Genomic DNA, 21665 nt, shown 5'->3' with positions numbered 1-21665 from the left:
TACGCTCGGTTCGCAACAAACAACTGCACCTCCCAGTCGCGAACCATTTCAACTCCCCCTCCCATTCCTCAGACGACATGTCCATCCTGGGCCTCCTGCAGTGCCACAACGATGCCACCCGAAGGTTGCAGGAACAGCAACTCATATTCCGCTTGGGAACCCTGCAGCCCAATGGTATCAATGTGGATTTCACAAGTTTCAAAATCTCCCCTCCCCCCACCGCATCCCAAAACCAGTCCAGCTCGTCCCTGCCTCCCTAACCTGTTCTTCCTCCCACCTATCTCCTCCTCCCACCTCAAGCCGCACCTCCATCTCCTACCGACCAACCTCATCCCGCCCCCTTGACCTGTCCGTCCTCCCTGGACTGACCTATCCCCTTCCTAACTCCCTACCTACACTCACCTTTTGGCCCCATCCCCGCCTCTTCGACCTGTTTGTTTCCTCTCCACCTTTTCCTCTCCTCTATCCCTCTTCTATCCGCCTCCCACTCTCTCCCTATTTATTTCAAAACCCCCTTCCCCTCCCCCTTTTCTGATGAAGGGTCTAGGCCCGAAACGTCAGCCTCTCTGCTCCTATGATGCTGCTTGGCCTGCTGTGTTCATCCAGCCCTGCACCTTGTTGTCTCGGATTCTCCAGCATCTGCAGTTCCTACTATCTATGGCCTCATCTCAATCCATTTGTGTACCCTGCTCCAGCCTTGCATTGCATTTGCATCCTTTGATCCACTAACTCTTTGTTCCCCCCCAGCCCCACGAATGCTTCTTCGCAGCCTTTGTTCTACTGTTAGCAAGGTCATTAAGCACTACTGGCTGGATCTCTAGCCCTAATTCCCTACATTTTCCTTTCTACTTTTTTAAACCTTTTGAAAAACCATCTTTTCAGCTAAGCTTTCCGTCCCACCCCTCTGGTTCCTGTTATCATTTGTTTTAGTATTACCTTGTTTGTCTTGGTGTAAAATTTTGTTTTAATAGTGCTCATGTAAAGCACCTTGGGATATTTAATTACATTAAAGGCACTGTGTAAATACAAGTTGCCATCTTCTGCTACACTTGAACCAACCTTAGAATGGTTAACTTGCAATTTAGTTCTGCTCACATAGAGGGAGCTGTAGCACATCCAATGGATTCTGCAGTACCTATGTGAAGTTGAACCACTGGGGAACTGGGAGCCTGCAAACAAGTTGAAACTAAAACTCTTCAGATCTGTAACCTCTATTCCTATTAGGAAGCAGCTCAACAACTTCGTGAGCAGTGCTCCAAATGCACAATACCCACCCCACTGATGTGCGGTCAAAATCCTTTGAACCCAGCTGAAGAGTGCCACTTCCCATGTGATGGGGAAATTTACCCGAGTCTTCCAGTTTGTCAGCTTCTAATAAGTATAGTACAATTGCTTTGTGCCATTGGCTGTATGAATTGTGGTGTGACTGTGCGCACAGGAAATCTGAGACCCTCTACTCAACATCCAGTGGCACCAACAAAAGTGACTAAAGTCTATTCTTTGTCTCAGTAACTTCCAGGGCCATATTTACCAGGGCCTTAATTCAGCTGCAATGAGTATCCTGATTCAGAGCAAACTTCTCCAGCAACAAGAGCTAAATGTTTTCTTGTTTTTTTTTTGATATTCTTTTGTTTTCAGGATCTGATTGAGAAAGTAGTGGTTTTGCGTAAAGCAATTGAACTTACCCAAGGAACGAACAACAATGGAGTGGGTGCTGTTCTAGCAGACAAGATGAGTCAATATGCTAATCTGTTGGCTGCCCAAGGAAGTCTGGCTGCAGCTTTGTCTTACCTGCCTACTGATACAAATCAGGTATGCTGAAAGGTGTTTTGGCTTTGGCTCCACTTTACGACCATGTGATCTTTAATGTTGTGTTTATTGTGTGTGGCTCTGATCACCACGCTACAGAAAGGATGTGGAGGCTTTGGAGAGAGTGCAAAAGAGGTTTCCCAGGATGTTGCCTGGATTAGAGTGTATTAGCAGTAGGGAGAGATTGGACAAACTTGGATTGTATTCGCTTAAGCGTCTGAGGCTGAGGGGTGACTTGATAGAAATATATAAAATTGAGAGGCAGGGATAGTCAGAACCTTTTCCCAGTGTGGAAATGCCAAATACTAAATCCAATATATATTCTAAAACCAATCTTCCTTCCTTATAAGCATTGCTGTGATTTTGTTCTGGACTCACTCTTTAATCATTTAGATTTCTCCTGTCCCTCCTGGTATGTTTCATATTTTTGTTGATTTGCTTTTGCTATTCTAGAAACAAAAGTTGTATTAATAGTGAGCAAAATATCAATATCATATTTGCATACATCTGTTATTGTAAAATTAATAGAGAGTAAGATATTCCACTGTAGATGGTGCAATACAAACAAACCTTAGTTCACAATATTTTTTAAAAATAATGTTTAGTGCAAAATGTGATGGGTGATGGAGTTGCTATCATTGTCACACCATCACAGCAGTGTCCATAAGGTAAGGAAAAAGGAACCAATTGCCTTGATGACAGCTAGCCTTAGAACAAATGAACATCCTCATTGAGGAAGCTCATAAATCCATATTTTGTCTCATTTTGATTTTTTTAAATTTCTCTTTTGACAAGTTGACCATCTTGCATTTGCGAGACAGACTGTTCCGTGCCCAGGGTGAACAGGCAGCTGGGCAAGAATCTGCTGCTTTTCCTCATGGGAAGCATCCAGTTCCAAGAGGTCAAGCAGGCTCCAACCATTCACTTGCCCCAGGGCAGCTACAGCAGCAAGCACCTACCCAGCAGTACTACGCACAGGTGAGAGGCAGCTTCTATGTCAGTTTTAACCCAAGGTTAAGCATACGTATATTCTGGATATTGTATACAATATTGTTTTAATGTAATTTCAAATTTTAATCATAAATGTTTCGCTTTTGATTAAGATTTCCATTTACCAAATGTGCAACCTATGATGACCAGGCATGTGGTTCAATAAATTCATTAGTAGTAGAGCATAGACTAAGAAATGTGCTTGTACTGCTCAATATCTATCTGTATGATAGTGTAACTCAGGGTTGTTACAACTTGTTATCTAAGTTGGGCATTGTCCTTTGCTCTTGTTGTTTTGTCTGATGCACCTGTCTTTTCAAATGTAGACCTGATGTAGACAGAAGATACAGCATTGATAGATGAAAGAGATGGAGGTATGACAACTATAGCTAAGGAAGTAGAACTTTAAGAAAGATTGGTGTATCTCAAGAGTGAAAAGACTTTGAAAGACATGTAACGTAGAATGTTGAAGGATACAGAGAGGCTTTAATCACAATCTTTCAAAGATTATTGGATTTTGAACACGTGCCAGAAGACCAGACTGTTGCTGATGTAACACCTGTGTTCCCAAAAAGGTGAAAGGAATAAATCCAATAACTATAGACCATTTAGCCCGATTTCAATTGGTGAGCTTCAGGAAGCCGTAACGCGTGAGTTAGTTAAGGGCAATCAGCACAGGAATGTAAGAAAGAAGGTCCATTTGACAATGTTTTTAGTTTTTGAGAAAACTTTATTGATAATGCAAATTGCTATGCAGAAGCATCTTTGGTGAGGTGCCGCCTACAAACTGTAACTAAATTAAGGCATAGTTCATAAATTGAGAAGATAGAAGACAGACGAAATTTAATGCAGATAAAAATGAGGTGATATACTTTGCAAGGAAGAATAAGAAATATAAATAGCAAAATTCTAAAAGGAAAGAGGTTAGATATACATTTGAGATACGAGATTTTATAAACAAGGGTTACACAGCAGCGAGGTAGTTCACAGCTTCTGATAATCATTCATTCAGCTGCAGTTAGAATATTGAGTCAGTTTTGGGCATGTTTCTTGGGTAATGATGACAAGCCCACAGATAGGGTGCAAATTAATTTAACTAAAATAAGGCGATAGCTAAGTTTATTCTCTAGCACATTTAACATAAGCACCTGCCCCAAGATAGCTTCTAACAGAAGAGAATTAAGAAAGAACTTTCATTTAGAAGGCACCTTTCACAGCCTCCATGTTCTAAAATGCTTTACAGCCAATTAAATACTTTTTGAAATGTTATCTCTTCTGTAATATAGGAAACAACAGCTAATTTGTGATTATGAATGTGATTATGATTAGAGCATTAATTTTGGGTGTTGTTTGAAGGGTAGATGTTGTCCTGAATTTCCTTGATGTTTGTTTGTAACAGTGCCATGGGATCTTTCACATCCATCTAGAAGGGAAGACTATGCTGCAATTTAAAACCTTATCTGTAAGAGGGCATCTCAAACTCTGCAGCAGTCTCTTAGTATCGTACTGAAGTTTCAGCTCTGATTTTATGCCCAAGTCTCTATAATGGACTATAAAGAAGGCTGAGTCCATGAAGAAATTTAAAATCGAGGTCGAGCATTTGAATTGTGCAGCATTAGTGTACCTGGAGCCAATACTAGCTATTGAGCTCAGAGCAGACAGAAGAGTCTACAGTTATGAGGAGAGACTAGTGAAACTACCTTGCTTTACATTAGAATTAAGATAGTTAGAGGGAAACCTAAGGAGTTGTTCAAAATTGACAAAGGACAAGTAGATAAAAACCTATGTTGTGCTATAAAGCTTTAATGTAACTCCAAGCATATTAAATGACAATTGATATTGTTAATAAGGAGGTAATTGTGACTGTTTTATTCGGAATGGACTTTAACATTTTCTCTTCAATTTTGTGCATATTTTCTAGAGTAACGCTTATTTGTCGTTATTCATTGCAGTGAAAACTCATAAATGAGAGTTCTGGCAGCAGCTGATCAGTAGGCTTAGAGTGAATAGAGATTGCAACTTACTGTTTTTCAGAAGGAATTTGAAGAAACCATTAGTTGAATGCTACCTGAAGTTAATTAATCTGATTCTCTTTAGTAATTGTAAAGGAATCTGTGCCTAAATGATTTTAAATAGAAACAATGCCTGAATGGCACTGCAAATCAATGAGGATGCGAAGGAGATAAATAAGATGGCAGAATGTTCGGGTGAAGCGTCCGAACGAGGACAATAACCTCTCCTTTCTCTTTTCGAAACTACCTGCCCTTCTCTGTGTCATTTTAAATGTTTCCTGTTTTTTATTGCTAACATTTAAAGATTTCCTTTTTAACCCTCCCGAAACTGCAGTATTGATCTCAAATGTAGTTGGATGGTGATGAAGGGTTGTCAGAGATATCAATGAAACTGATTTGTGGCCTGCTTTCGTTTTTACTATTTCTTTTTTTGGGTGGGCAAAAAATTGCGATGGGCCCAGAGTTAGACTGAACTCAAATGCAGATTTCCAATGTATGTTCCAATCATAACCCATTTCATCTGGAGTGCTAAACCATAATATCTTCTTCAAAGTCCTTATTTCTCAAGTGAGGATTCTGAGGATAATTTAGTGCAATTTCTTTTGCTTATTTGAAGTTTCCCGAATATATTCTACAAATATATTATCCACTGAACTAGTGTAAGAATCGACACACGTCTTTTAATCCAGTAGCCAGAATGACTGTTGGGGAATACGAAATTACAGGGTTGCAGGGGTCCTCACCTGTTTTCAAATTCCAATTGAGAAGTGGGTGATTCTTTTGTTTTCTTGCCCCACACAAATGCGAAGTTTCTGTTTTCAGTGTTTTTAGTTCTGCTTCTCATCACATATCTTACAGTTGCTGCATCTGTGTTAGTGTTTTGTCATCATAAAGAATTTATGACCTTTCACTATTCTGGCTGTGATCGTACTGAATATCTCACATCGAGATAAATAGCTTGGCATATAGTAGCTATATTCATTATCTAGCTCAGACTATACAACTGAAATCTGAGAGCACATAGATTTTAATGTGAGGGCATATTACATTCACTCTGTTCTGAAATGGTTCAACTTAGCCATTAATGGTGGTGGAAACAAATTCAGTAATAACTTTCAAAAGAAAATTGGAATAACCTTCGATGGGTAAAAATTGCAGTGTTTAGAGGTGAGAGAGAGTAGTATTTAGAGGGAATGAAATAACTCTTTCAAAATGTTGGCACAGGCTTAATGGAAAATGTCTGATTCTGTGATTCTATTAGCTTGGGGTCGGGGGGTGGTGCGCGTCATGTCCAGTGGCTGAGCCAATCACGAATGGCACTGTACAACCAAGCACACACAACACAGAAATGTTGAAATTTCAGCAGGATCAAGTAGGAGCTTCTGTTGAGCCATTAGGAAGACTCCTGCATGACTGACCCCAGTCAAGTAAATGCAGTTTTGCTTTTACGTATATAAATTATAAATGTCCTTGTAATTGCCTTGCGCATGCTGTCTAAATTAGCTCTATTTCTTGTGTCCCAGTTTTTGAGTCATACTTGTATGTTACCATTTACAATGGAAAGATCCCAAGTCACTATTTGTCTGCATCACCTTTTTGAAAGCTGTTGGGTCTCCAAGCAAATGGTGATGTTGTTGCATACCATTGGAATGATTAGAAAATAATCTCTTAGCTAGTATTCACAATGGTAGGGGCACTGGGTGGGGCAGTGGCAGCCGCTGTTGGGTGCGGAAGGGAAGAGATTGTGACTGCAGAGGCTCCTCAGACAGGCACTGAAAACAAGGATTCGCTGGAAAATGGTGGTGTCAAAATAATGTTACTGGACTGGGCATTCAGACACCCAGGCTGATGCTTTGGCAGCATCACTTCAAATCTCACCATGGCAGCAGTTGGAACTTCAATTCAAGTCATGAGTCTGGAACATAAAGCTAGCCTTAGTTATGGTGATCATAACAACAATCATCGATTGAAATGCATCTATTTCACTAATATCCCTAATATATTAGGGGCAGCATGGTGGCACAGTGGTTAGCACTGCTGCCTCACAGCGCCAGGGACCCAGGTTCAATTCCAGCCTCAGGTGACTGTCTGTGTAGAGTTTGCACATTCTCCCCATGTCTGCGTGGGTTTCCTCCAGGTGCTCCGGTTTCCTCCCACAGTCCAAAGATGTGCAGGTCAGGTGGATTGGCCATGCTAAATTGACTGTAGCGTTCAGGGAGGTGTAGATTAGATGGGTTATAGGGGGATGGGTCTGGGTGGGATGCTCCGAGGTTCGGTGTGGACTTGTTGGGCTGAAGGGCCTGTTTCCACACTGTAGGGATTCTATGATCCTTTTAGGGAAGGAAATCTGCCGTTTTTTTGCCTGGTCTGGCCTACATGTGACCCAAGGCTTACATGTGACTGCAGATCCGTCGCGATGTGGTTGACTCCTGGTTGCCATCTGAAACTGCCCTCGCATGCCACTCAGCCTTTATTAAGGATGGGGAAAAGTGCTGGCACCTTGTCAATATTCTGGAACTCCTTCCCTCAGAGAATTATGGATTACCATCAGCAGTTGGATGTCTGAGGTTCAAGATGGCAGCTCAACATCACCACCTCAGGGAAAATTAGGGATCAGCAGTAAATCCTGATCCCACATCGTGTGGAGGTGCCAGTGTTGGACTGGGATGAAATTTAATCCCAGTATTAGTGCAAGGTGATGCATTTTGGGAAGTCTAATTAGAGAGAGATATACACAATGAATGATAGGTCCCTAGGGGGTACTGAGGAACAAAGAGACCTTTGTGTACAAGTCCATGGATTCCTGGAGGTGTCAGCACAGGTAGCCAGTTGGTGAAAAAGGCATATGGGATGCTCATTTTCATTAGCTGAAGGGTAGAATACAGGAGCAAGCTTGTTACAGCTCTGTAAAAAATTGGTTAGGCCTCAGATGGAATGCTGTGTGTAGCTCTGGTCACCACACGATCAGAAGGATGCACAGGAGAGATTGCACAGGAGATTCTGTAGGATATCCCTAGGATGAAAAGCCTCAGTTATGAGGAGAGACTAAATAAAAACCGTAAAAAAAAGTGTAAATCAGGAACAAAAACCGAAGTTGCTGGGAAAGCTCAGCAAGTCTGGCAGCATCTGTGAAGAAAAAAAATCAGAGTTAACATTTCGGGTCTGGTGACCCTTCCTCAGAACCTTCTGAGGAAGAACTCAGAACGAACAGTTCTGAGGAAGGGTCACCGACCCGAAACGTTAACTCTGATTTTTTCTTCACAGATGTTGCCAGACCTGCTGAGCTTTTCCAGATCTTCTGTTTTTGCTCGTTGTTTATGAGGAGAAAATAGATAGGCTGGGTTTGTTTTCATTGGAGCAGAGGAGGCTGAGGGGGATCTAAGCGAGGTACACAAATTATGGGAAGCATAGAATAGATTGTGAGAATCTTTTTCCCATGACAGATGGGTCTAAGACCAGAGGAAATAAGTTTAAGGTGAGGATTAAATGGTTTAGATGAGATCTGAGGGAAAAAAAATGTTTTCACCCAGAGGATGGCAGAAATGTGGAACGTGCTGCTTGAGAGAGCGGTGGAAGCACATATTCTCACAACATTTAAGAAGCATCTGGATGAGTACTTAAAATGACATGGCATAGTAGGCTTTGGACCAAGTGCAGGTAAATGGGATTAGTGTCGTTTAGTGTTTAATGTTCGGCATAGACATGATGGGCTGAAGGGCCTGTTTCTGTAGTGTATGACTCCATAACTATCACATGATCCATGTATCCTCATAAACTGGATTCAAACATGAGTCCCTGTTATTTTACATGATATCGTGCATAACACCTGCACTGCACTGGTAGCATATCTTATTGACACAAGCAGTGTTAATTTGAAAAGGGGTTAAAACAGCTTGTTAAAGTAGGAGTAACGTTCTCATCTTCAATGCCAAGTGTCTTAATATTACAGCAGTCTTTATTTGTTTGTGTTTGTGTGCATGTTGTTTAAGGGAAACTATCATGTCATCTTTTATTTACTTTTGTATAAAATATGGATGCGCGTTGTGTGGTTCCTTATTTTATTTCCATTATTGGTGTCTGTCTCTGTTTGATTCAGGTTAGACCTGCCCCTACTGTTACATCATGGAGTAACCAAACTTCCACTGCCCTTTCCAGCTTTCCATCAGCCTCTGCATCTAACACACAGGTACAACAGTGTTAATCTACTGCTCTCTCCCAAATTAGCAGCCTGTCTTCACACTCAAAAAAAAAAAAAATTGCGTTGGAAATGGGGAAATATATATTCTAATATTTAAATCTACTTTGCTTGCTATCTGATCTTTGACTACAGTTTATTGCTGTCTTTTCTGAATATTTTTGTTTAAATTTTGAAAAGAGCTCTGAGTATTGACTTTGGATTTACGTAGGTATCAGTTCAAACAACTAGTAACTGATTGTCTTGTGTATTTTGCGTTGCTTGGAAATATTCAGTCAATAGATCTATTTCTGCAAAGTGGTTCCCTCCACCCATGAAATGTCCTTATGGAGCACATGAAACACATTTGAAATGATTGAGAATATTTAAGATCAGTACAGTAGTTTTCCCCACTTTTGTGACTCTTATTACTGAGTTCATTGATTTTTTTACTCATTAAAACACCCTCACACTACCACCAACCCACATACAATGAAGAAAAGTATTTGTATGTGTCTAGATGACTCATGATTTGTTGTAACAAAATATAGCAATGTTTGCTGCTCAGGTAATGATGCTGACAGAAATTCTGAAGTAGGCACATAATAGTCACTTGAGAAATTATGCTGCTGTTGCTTTGTGAAAGTCTCCCTCCAAGCTTTTATCATAGTCAATTACAGGGAAGGCTGAGTGTTGTTGAAGGTACGACTTTTCACATTACAGATGATGATTTTTGCTGAGAAGGCTGTTTCCACACATTCATTTGTTAGAAGTATAGGTAAAAGAAAAGAGAGCTCACTGCCAGTTAAAAGATGTAAAATTACATTAATCCCGTCTGTTAAACATTCTGAACCACATGCTATTCAACTTGAGGAAAGAATTCCAATCTCTAATGTTTTGTATGAAAGCCACTATTGCTTCTCAGTCCAGTTCATTTTGGGTATGGACTTTGAAACAAAATTCTATACAAATCCATGAAGCAAAACTGACCAGATATACTCATGTCATCAGTTTGAGCTGTTACATTAAAGGATGAGTGAAGAGAAAATTGATTGCTGACTTTCTCCATTGGATTTTGGACATTATTGTTTCATACTGGTGTTTGACTTGAATTGAAATTCACTATTTTGCAAATTTTGTTAAAGCTCTAATGTGAAAACAAACCTGAATATAAGTAAAAGGTTGTGTGTTGTGTTAGATACTTTGTTATTATCTTGGTAACCAAATGTTCAAAAATAAATACAGATTTCTACTATTTGTCTTTTTCAACTGAAATGATGTCTATATACTACTGTTAAAATATGAAAAATTGTGTGTTATTTGTCCAAGCAGCAGTTTCTTCTGTAGTTTATCTGGCAAGATGATAGACTTCTCATTGTAATGCTTTAAGAAGCTGTCTTTGCCTTTCATTTACCGTTGAACGATGTATAAAACTTTGAGTGAAGTTAAAATGATAATGTGAGCAAAAAAGCAACTCGGTGCTTAAATCTATGAAGAAAATTTGAAATGATCTTGTATTAAAAGAACTAGGTACAATATGAGTCCAAGATCTCACTGCTTTCTATCTAGTTCATCTTGTGAACCCTATGTTGTGTCCTAACTGTTAACTCAATGTTATCCTACACCCTTTCTCATAATCCCTTAGCTTTGGTACTTTCCTCAATGCCTTCAAATACTTAGGAATAGCATTTTTAGTAGTTGCTGTCATTCTCCTCCCCTTCCTCCAGATGCTCCTTTTCCTGCCCTGTGCAAGGTTTCTGCCTGCAAAGTTTTTAATGGCATGCTTACCCACACAAACAGCTGCAAAAATGTTGATTGTTTTAAAATTTGAACTGTTTTCCAAGACAACTGCATTTTCAGGATTTGAATGTTATCACTCTTTGAGTGTAAATGTTTATCATTTAATAATACCATACATACTACTCCAATATATTGTAACTTTTTAATTTACTCACACTAGCTGTTTATACTTAGCTACATTTTTTTTTTAACTGCATTTTGAATGCAACTTTATAGCTTCAAATGCTGCTTTGCTCTTTCACCCAGGGTGAAGCCCCACCACCTGGTTTCATACTTCAGGGTATTTCAAATCCAAGTGGCCAGATCCAATCACCAGCTTCAACATCAACTGTTTATAACGTGTATTCCCAAGTCGGATCCCGCCAGACATTCCCTCAAAGTAAGTGTAGTCAGCAATATCATGTTTTTGCTCTGAATCAATTTAAGTTCTGCACTACAGTGGCTGAACCACTTTACTTTATTGGATATTTTAGAAAATATCTAGTAAGTGCTTGATACGTGATTTTTGTTCTAGTTTTATCTGCACGTTTTATGTCTTTTAGCTACCTTGATCATCCTGCAACTAGTTGAGATCAGTGGTCCCAGGCTAGCAACAAATGTGGCCTATTAAAACTCTGAAAGAAGAACTCCAACAATTTAATAAAATCTCTATAGGCAAATAAGTAGTAAAAAGGGAGAAAGAGGAAGAGTCCAGCTGATTAAATTTAAAAATTGGATGTGCACATGGAGGCAGGCAGCATGCTGAGGTGCCAAATGACTACTTTGTATGTGTCTTAACCAAGGAAGAAACAACTATGAAAGTCATATTGAAAGCAGAGGTAGTTAACAATGAGCGAAAAAAAAAAAGATGAACAGCTGTTATGAAGTCAGGTTGTACTTAAAGTTGCTCAGTCTCCGGGACTGTGCTGGCAACTACAGGTCAGTCAGTTTAATCTTGGTGATGGGAAAGCTTTTGGAAATCACCATTCAAGACAAAAATATCAGGCACTTAGACAAATATGGATTAATTGAGGAAAGCTAGCATCAATTTATTAAAAATCATGTTTAACTAACTTGATTGAGTTGTTTCACGAGGCAGTAGAGATGGTAGTCGAGATTGATGTGGTTTGCATGAAAGGCGTTTGCTAAAATGCCATGTAATATATTTGTAAGCAACCTTGAAGTCTCTTGACTCAAAGTGTCAGTGGCAGCAGGGACTGATTGATGTTATTTGTTGCTCTGGAGAAATTTTGTAGAGTGGGTTCCCAGGATTCAGTACCCAGGCTGCTGCATTTCTATGTATATTAAAATCTTAGACCTCGTTATACAGTGCCCAATTTCAAAATTTGCAGATAGCTCATTATTTGTAACTTTATTAATGAACTAGATGAGTAAACTAAATGTAATATCTCCAAGTTTGCAGATGGCACAGAGCTGGGTGGGAGGCTGTACTGTGAGGAGGGTGCAAAGATGCTCCAATGTGATTTGGATCAGTTGATTAGGCAAATGCATGGCAAACGAAGTATAATGTGAATAAATGTGAGGTTATCCACTTTGTAGCAAAAGCAGGAAGGCATATTATCTGAATCATGATAGATTGGGCAAGGGGGAAGTACACTGAGACCCGGCTATCCTTGTACAGCAGTTGCTGAAAGCAAGCACGCAGGTGCAAAAGGCAATGAAGAAGACAAATAGTACGTTGGCCTTCTTAGTGAGGGAATTTGAGCACAGGAGCAGGGATGTCTTGCTGCAGTTGTATAAGGCCTTGATGAGATCACACCTGGAATATCATGTGCCGCTTAGGTCTCCTTATCTGAGGAAGGATGTTATGGCTTTGGAGGGACTGCAATGAGGACTGATTCCTGGGTGGGCAGGATTGATATATAAAGAGAGACTGGTTCAGTTAGGACTGTATTCACTGGAGTTCAGAAGAATGATGAGGAATCTCACTTTAATCTTTTTTTTGTAAGTCTATAATAGTAAGTAAGATGAGGGCTTTTTAAAAGTGCTTATGCTGTGATCTCTCTCTTGATTGACCTTTAATATTAAGGATTGGTATTAAGTTATCCCAGGGCAGTGTTTTTGATCAGTAAGACTGTGCTAATGCTCATTTTTGAGAAAATTGTGTTGTGTTTGTTCTTAGGTAATTTCTGGGTCAATAGATTGTGAAAGGGGAAGAAATGGCTTTTAATAGGGTGATGTGCTCTTCCTGTAAGATGTGGGAGATCAGGGATAATTTGAATGTTCCTGGAAACTATGCCTTCAGGAAGTGTGTTTGGTTGCAAATTCTATCTGACTGCGTGGATCGGTGAGAGCGGCAGTTACAGGCAATAAGGAGGTGATGAGAGCAAGGAGGTGTGATGGATGGCAGTTTCAGGAAGGTAGAAAAACTGCAGATTCAGTCAAGAAGATGGTTGACTAGTAGGAGAGGTAGTCAGGTAATGCAGGAGTCTCCTGTGGGTATTCCTATCTCAAACAGGTATGACATTTTGGATACAGTATGGGGTCAGCCTCTCAGGGGAGTATAGCACCAAGAGCCAGGTTTCTGGTACTGTGACTGCTCTACTATAATGAGGGGTATGTAATGTCATGTAATGTCATGTTCCAAATGCTCAATTGTAATAAGGAACTCTCTAGTCTGGGGCACAGACAGACGTTTCTGTGGTTATCAGCAAGACATCAGGATGGCGTGTTGCCTCCCTGGTGCCAGGATCAAGGATGTCTCGGAGAGAGTGCAGGATATTCTGAAAAGGGAGAGTGACCAGCAGGAGGTCATTGTGCACATTGATATCAATAGCATAGGTGGGGAAAGGGATGAGGTTCTGCAGAGAGAATACAGGAAACCAGGCAGGAAGTTAAAAATTAGGTCCTCCAGGGTAGTAATATCTGGACTGCTATTGGTGCCATGTGCTAGAGAGAATAGGAATAGGAGGATAGAGCAGATGAATGCATGGCTGAGGAGCTGGTTCAGGGGTAAGGATTTATATTTTTGGATCATTGAGATCTCTTCAGGGGGTAGGAATGACCTGGATAAGAAGGATGAGTTCCACCTGAATTGGAAGAGGACCAATATCCTTGTGGGGAGCTTTGCTAGTGCCCTGGGGAGGCTTTAAACTAGGAACCTGGGCGGGGGGGGGGGTGTTGGTGTGGAGGGGGGGGGGGGGGGGGGGGGGGGGATGGGGGGGATGTGTGGGAGGAAACCAAAATAATAGTGAGAAAAGAGAAAAGGCCGAGACTGGTACAGTAGGTAAGGGGAGCAAATTGAATAGTCAAGGTAGGCAAGAGCTTGGCACAGAACGAGGTAAGACTGATAAATTCTTTACTTCATTGCAAAAGGCTTTACTGGGGTATTATAGCTATTACAGGAACGTGGCTCAGGGACGGACAGGACTGGCTGCTTCATTTCTGGAGTATAATCCTATAGGAAGGGTTTTGGCCCGAAACGTTGATTTTTGTGCTTCTCGATGCTCTCTTACCTGTTGTGCTTTTCTAGCTTCACGTCTATTGACTATAAGAAGGATAGAAAGGGAGGCAAGAGAGGAGGGGGAGTGGCATTTTTGGTGAGGGATAACATTACAGCTGTACTTAGGCAGGATATTCCTGGGAGATTGTCCAGTGAAGTTATATGGATGGAACTGAGAAATAAGTAAGGGGTAGTCACCTTGTTGGGATTGTATTATAAAACCCCCAATAGTCAGTGGGAAATTGAGAAACAACTATGTAAGGAAGATCTCTGATATCTGTAAGAATAACAATGTTGTAATGGTAGGAGATTTTAACTTTCTAAACATAGACTGGGATCGTCATAGTATTAAGGGCTTGGATGGAGAGGAATTTAACTGTTTACAAGAAAACTTCCTTATTGAGCATGTGGATGTTGCTTCGAGAGAAGGAGCAAAACTTGACCTTCTGTTGGGAAATAAGGCAGGGCAAGTGACTGAGGTGTCGGTGGGGGAGCACTTTGGGGAAAGTGATCATAATTCTATTAGTTTTTAAAATAGCTATGGAAAAGGAAAGGACTGATCAAAATGTTAAATTTCTAATTTGGAATAAGGCCAATTTTGATGGTATTAAACAAGAACTTTCAAAAGTTGATTGGGTGGATATTCGCAGGTAAAGGGACGGCTGGGAAGTGGGTCGCCTTCAAAAATGAGATAATGCAAATCCAGAGACAGTATGTTCCTGTAATTGCAAAGTGCGAGGCTGGCAGATGTAGGGAATGCTGAATGACCAGAGAAATTGAGGCTATGGTCAAATAAAAGAAGAATGCATATGTCAGGTATAGACACGAGGGATCGAGTGAATCCCTAGAGGAGTATAAGGGCAGTAGCAGTATATTTAAGAAGGAAATCAGGACGGCAAAAAGTGAGATGAGATAGCTTTGGCAAATAGAGTTAAGGAGAATCCAGAGATTCTATAAGTACACTAAGGGCAAAAGAGTAAATAGGGAGAGAATAGGGCCCCTTAAAGATCAGCATGGCCATCTATGTGTGGAACACAGGAGCTGGATGACGTAGTATTTACTTTGGAGAAGGATATGTAAGCTAGAGTACTTGGGGAAGTAAATCGTGATGTCTTGAAAAGAGTTTGTATTACAGAAGAGGAGGTGCTGGGGGTCTTAAAACACATAAAGATAAGTAAATCAGGTGTATTCCAGAACTTTGTGTGAAGCTAGGGAAGAGATTCCTGGGTCTCTTGCTGAGATATTTGCATCATTGACAACACAGGTGAGGTGCCAAAAGATTGGAGGTTGGCTAATGTGAGAAAAGTAGTAATGCATTTGTAAAGGCGTGGACCGATTAGGGATAATCAACATGACTTTGTGCATGGGAAATCATGTCTCACAAACCCGAGTGAGTTTTTTTAAGAGGTGACAAAGAAGATTGATGAAGGCAAAGTGGTAGAAGTTGTCTGTATGGACTTCAGCAGAGCATTTGACAAGGTTCTGCATGGTTAGTTAGGTTAGATCACATGGGATCTGGGGGAGCTAGCCAAATGGATTGGCTTGAAGGTAGGAGACAGAGGTTGGTGGTAGAGGGTCGCTTTTCGGACTGGAGGCCTGTGACCAGTGGCGGGCCATAAGTATCAGTGCTGGGTCCCTGCTTTCTGTCATTTATATAAATAATTTGGATGTGAATAAAGGAGGTTTGGTTAATAAATTTGTATATGATGCCAAAATAGGTGGTGTAGTGGACAGTGAAGAAGACTATCTCCGAGTACAATAGGACCTTGATCAGATGGGCTAATGGGCCAAGGAGTGGCAGATGGAGTTTAATTTAGATAAATGTGAGGTGTTGCATTTTCGTAAGGAAAACCAGGGCAGGACTTACACAGTTAATGGTAGGGCCCTGGGGAGTGTTGTCAAACAAAGAAGCCTAGGATAGCAGGTACATAGTTCCTTGAAAGTGAAGTCGCAGGTAGACAGGATGGTGAAGAAGGTGTTTGACATGCTTGCCTTCATTGGTCAGGACATTGAGTACAGGAGTTGGCATACAATTCTGGTGACCCTTTCATAGGAAGAATGTTGTTAAACTTGAGAGGGTGCAGAACGAATTTACAAGGATGTTGCTGGGACTATAGGGTTTGAGTTATCCGGAGAGGCTGAATAGGCTGGGACTATTTTTGCTGGAGCATCAGAGGCTGAGGGGTGACCTTAATAAGGTTTATAAAATTATGAAGGGCATGGATAGGGGAGTCCAAAACTAGAGGGCATAGGTTTAAGGTGAGAGGGGAAAGATATATAGAAGGGACCTGAGGAGTAACTTTTTCACACAGATTGTGGTGCGTGTATGGAACAAGCTGGTGAAGGTGGGTACAATTACAACACTTAAAAGGCATCTGGATGAGTATATGAAAAGAAAGGGTTTGGAAGATTATGGGCCAAATGCTGGTAAATGGGACTAAGTCAGATTAGCATACCTGGTCGGCACGGATGAGTTGGACCGAAGGGTTTGTTTCCATGCTGTAGGACTATATGACTAATCAGGGTAAATGCATGAAGATGTTCTTGATGACCGGGAATCCAGAACCATGGGCCACATTTTGAGAGTACTAGATATCGTGATTTAGGAATGAGATGAGAAATTTCTTCACTGGGTGAGTGGTGAGTCTGTGCAATTCTCTGCTACAGATAGTGGTTGAAGCCAAAACGTTGAATGTTTTCAAGGAGTTAGATATAGTTCTTAGGGCTAAAGGGATCAAAGCATATGGGACACAACAGGAACAAGTATTCGGATTGGTAGATCAGCCATGGTCATATTGAATGGCAGAGAAGGTTCGAAGGAAAGAATGGCCTCCTCCTTTTTTTGTATATTTCTATGTTTCTTTCAAGATAGTGATTAACATGAAGAGGACATTGACAGTGGAACGGGCAGTCATGTGGCAGATTAAATTTGATGTCGAGAAATTTGAAGTGATAAGTTTTGGCAGGAAGAACAAGGAGGGTCAGTGCTAAATAAAGAGTGTAATTCTAAAGGGCTCCAGCAGCAAAGAGATCTGGGACACATTTATACAAGTCATTGACAGTGGTAGGCTAGGTTGAGGTAGTGATTAAAAAGGCATATGGGATTTTAAGTTTAATAAATAGAAGTATAAAGTACAAAAGCAAGGAAATGATGATGAACTTTATAAAACACTGGTTCAGCCTCAACTGAAATATTGTGCTTAATTTTGGGAAGTGCACATTAGAAAGGGTATGGAAATTTTAGTAAGTACAGAAAAGATTTGCAGGATTGGTTCCAGGGATGAGGGACTTAATTTATGCGCATAGATTAGAGAAGGGAGGGTTATTCTCGGAGAATAGGAGGGGAGGAGGAAATTTGACAGAGGTGTTCAAACTTAATAGTGGTTTAGAGAGATTAGCTAGACAGAAATTGTTTCTATTTTTAGAAGGCCAAGACATAGAGGACGGAGATAAATGGTGAATGGCAAAACAAAAACAACAGCAACATGAATTTTTTTATGCAGGGAGTGATTATGATCTGCAGTTTAAAATTATGTCATATAGTTAACCCCTAATACTGATGAACTTTGATGTGAGGAACCATGCTTCCTCCTACGCCACTTTGTTGTTTTTCCTCATCACAGTGGCACTCTTAGACATTATAGCATAAAATAATAGCCGATTATTACTGAAGGAGCTTATCACTGGTTTTATGTTCTGCTTGATTTTTGACTAATATTTTGCTAAATTATAACCAGTATAAATGTTTCTTTAACCTTTCTTTCTTGTTTACTGACAAAGTAATTCTGTTCCATAGCTTACCAACCACAACAGTTACCCCAAGGAGCAGGGGGATCAACTTATTATCAACCACATCAGCCTTCTGCACCTCCACCTCCTTCTTCCTACCCGTCTGCATATTTGCCTTCTGTTCCCTCTCATTCTTTGCCTCCTTCTGTGGCCCCTCCATATGCAGGACAGCCACAAACAGCCTCTACAGCACCTAGTTCTGCCTCTTCTTTTCCTCCTCTCTCTGGAGCATCCTATCAGCATGGCGGACCTGGAGCTCCAGCACCTTCTGTGGGCTATTCACCAGCATCTGGACCAACAGGTACACTGCCTGCGAGTAATGAGCTGCCTGCCTCTCAAAGAACAGGGTCTGTTGTTGTTAGCATGTTGCTTTTATTGTTTTTGTTTGGAATGCATTTGGCGTTTATCGTTGTAAGACTGGCAACAATTTAGGTCTCTGCTTCATATGAGTTGAAATACAGGTGAAGAAAGCATGGCTATCTTTAAAATAGGTTCATCTTTGTGAAAACTAATTGGCTGAACTAATTTTGTTTGTTCACAGATAGAAGTGCATGCTGTGTACATGGTAAAAATGATGCATGCTTTCATTTATCTCCATTTTGACCATATCTGTTTTTCATAAAAGTAGTAAACTTCACATACATACAGTATTGCATGATGATGATCCATATGATGATAGAATGTAAACACTGAAATGTTGCATGTCCCTGCTGCGCTTTGTTTTCGGTCAACTAATATAGACTTTCAGTTCTTATAGTTTCTGCAATGCCTCAAGGAGGAGGGCAATTTAAGTTAGAATGCCATCAACTGGTCTTTTATCTTCACTAGCATGTCATCTCAATGGTTGAAACATAAACTCTTTTAATATCACATTTTCAGCAATTATTTGAACAAAGGCAAGTACTTGGCTTGTTGAGACTACCCACCACTGTTGTGCACAATGGTAGTTCTACCTTTTTAATTCCCATTCCCCCTCATTTTTCTCCATATTCTTTGATTTTACTTCCCAAGTGCATAACAGCCTCTATGCTAAATACCTCAGTGTGCAATCAGTGGCCTTCTAGCCAAAGCATTTTCACAATTCTTTGTGTGAAAGTAAGTTCTTTGCTTGGATTTTCTTTCAATCACTTTTCTTCAAAGCCTTAAGGTCCTGTTGTAAAATAACAGCTGAATGGGAAAGTTATTATCTTCATTATCTTAAACCAGTTAATCAAATCACTTTTTGGTTTAGGGTAGTTCTCTCTCCTCTGAGTCGGATGATTATGGCTTCAAGTTCCACTCTTGAAACCTGAGCACATAATCTAGGGACACACTGTAGAGAGGGCTACATTGCTGGAGGTGTAGGTCTTTCAGTTACTTTGTCAAACCTGGTCCTGCCTGCTCTCTTCGGTGGTTGTAATTCATCCAATGACAATATTTGAAGAGCAAGGAATTCCCCTCCTGTACTTGTTAGTATGTATCTCTCAAACAACATCGCATCATGTATCTCATTGCTGTTTGTGGAACCTGGTTATGTGCAAATTAGTTTCTGCATTTTGCTAAATTATAAGTGTGAGCACCTCTAATGCATTTAATTTGCCGTAAAGTGTTTTGCAACATTCTGAGATTGTGAAAGGTGCTGTAACATTGCATGTTAGTTACTTGAATCCTTTAAGCCCATCATGTCCAAGGATTATAACACAAGTTTACTCAGTGTCTCATTATGACTGAATTTCTTCACATCAGTTGCCGTTGTTCTACTTTGAGGCCAAAACTTTCAGAGAACAATATTCTGATTAAATCTGACCAACCCCCTGGAGTAGGTCATCATCATAGGAAGTGTACAATATTAAAATAAGGAAGTCCAGCACCTCATTAGTCTATTTGATCACTTTTTGCTGTTGTGAATTGGCTTTTAATTGCTTATGTACCTGAATCGCAAGTTTGTAGAACTTTTCTGTTTGTAGTTCGCAGCTTTATCAATCTTGCATTCAGAGGAAACCATCTCTCAATTTTACAGATGCTGTTTCATATAATCTCCCTAGGTTTATTCAAACAATGTCTATTTGCAGTTTGTTTTAATAAACATGTATTTGGGTTACATCATAAATTCAGGCACTGCTCTAATTCTACCCTCTTCACATTCCAAATTTCAAGTGCTCTGTTATTGGTGGCCGTGCCTTTAGAGTCCGAACACTAAGTTCTTTAGTTTCCTCCGTAAACTCTTATGTTTCTCTCTACCTTGTTTCCCTCCTCTAAAACATTCTTTAAAAGCTAGTTCTTTGCTTTTAGTCATGTGCTGTAAAATCTCCTTAGTGGCTTGGTATTGTAGCTCATTTCATATTGCTCCTATGAAGTGCCTTTATTTATGAAGCATCTATATGTCTACAGCACCTTTTGACGTATTAAAACAAGTTGTTGATGAATTCAGGGGTGAGGATCATTGGGTTATTAATTGTAGAGTACAAATTTTCTAAAGCATATCTTTAGATTAATGTCATCTGAATATTTGGTTTCTTTCTCATTTCTATTCCAAACTTCAGATCAAGACCTTATGGCCTCAGTACTAATTCCTGAGACACATTAATCCACAAATGTCCTTTCTCTGCATTTTATTCTATTTTCCTTCAGTCAGCTACCCAGTCTAATTCTGAATGTTGATTTGAGGAAGAAAGTAAAAAAATTGCCCTGTTTTAGAAATGCAGCCATGTGGCATTCAACCCTTACACAGCAAGCTCCATATACAACAATTAGATAAATTACTGGATAGTGTATTTCAGTGATGTTGCTTGAGGGATAAATGTTGACCAGGTAAGTAAAACAACTGTGCTATTTCTCAAAATAGTGTTTCAAAATCTTTTCTTTTCACTTGAGGGCAAGAATAGAATTTTTCAAGAAGGTGATTAGGTGTGTAGCAGGGTAGTACAGTTGATGTACTTTACATGGACTTCAGTAAGGAGGCTGACAAGGTCTCGCATTGAAGAAGGTAAGAACCAATGGGATCTAGGGCAATTTGCCTGGAGTATTTCAGCTATGAAAGAGACTAGATAGGCTGGGGTTGTTTTCCTTGGAGGAGAGAAGGCTGAAGGAGGAACTGATGAAGGTGTACAAAATTATAAGGCATCGTTAGAGTAGGTAGAAACAAACATTTCCCCTTAGTAGAGGTATCAGTAACCAGAGAGCATTGATTTAAGGTAAGGAGCAGCAGGTTTGAAGGTAATTTAGGGAAAATCTTTTTCACACAGAGGGTGATGGATATCTGGAACTCACTGCCTTGAAGGATAGTAGAAGCTGAAACCTTCACAACATCTAAGAAGTATTTGGACAAACGCTTGAAGTGTCAGAGCATTTTTTTGGGGTCAATCATCTCTAAGTGGACTTTACTGCAGGAGTTCCTCAGGACAATGTCCTAAGCCCAACCAACTTCAACTGCTTCAGCAGTGACCTTCCTATCAATGTAGGATTAGAAGTGGCAATTTCTGGTGATGAATGCACAGTATTCAGCACCATTCCTGACCCCTTAGATACTAAAGCAATCTGTTTTCTCTACAGCAAGACCTGAACAATATTCAAGCTTGGCCTTATATTTGCATCATACAAGTCAAGAGCAGTAAACTAATACCTCTTGACACTTAATAGCATCAGTATTGGCGATTTCCACTACACTCCC

The 21665-nt window shown here is 40.2% G+C and overlaps 1 protein-coding gene across 1 annotated transcript in view; it reads left to right on the top strand.

Annotated features, from left to right (window-relative positions):
• The window catches only part of sec31a (SEC31 homolog A, COPII coat complex component), an 89606-nt gene that overhangs the window by 56386 nt on the left and 11555 nt on the right, over positions 1–21665 (top strand). The window contains exons 15-19 of the mRNA XM_048603609.1: positions 1571–1812; positions 2605–2787; positions 8908–8997; positions 11032–11164; positions 18024–18317. Of these exons, the coding sequence (XP_048459566.1) occupies positions 1571–1812; positions 2605–2787; positions 8908–8997; positions 11032–11164; positions 18024–18317 (942 nt within the window). The remainder of the gene's footprint in view (positions 1–1570; positions 1813–2604; positions 2788–8907; positions 8998–11031; positions 11165–18023; positions 18318–21665) is intronic.

The sequence above is a fragment of the Rhincodon typus genome, chromosome 1 (genome assembly GCF_021869965.1).
Source record: "Rhincodon typus isolate 14 chromosome 1, sRhiTyp1.1, whole genome shotgun sequence".
NCBI classification, from domain to species: Eukaryota; Metazoa; Chordata; class Chondrichthyes; order Orectolobiformes; family Rhincodontidae; genus Rhincodon; species Rhincodon typus.
This window is presented reverse-complemented; position numbering and strand designations above follow the sequence as displayed.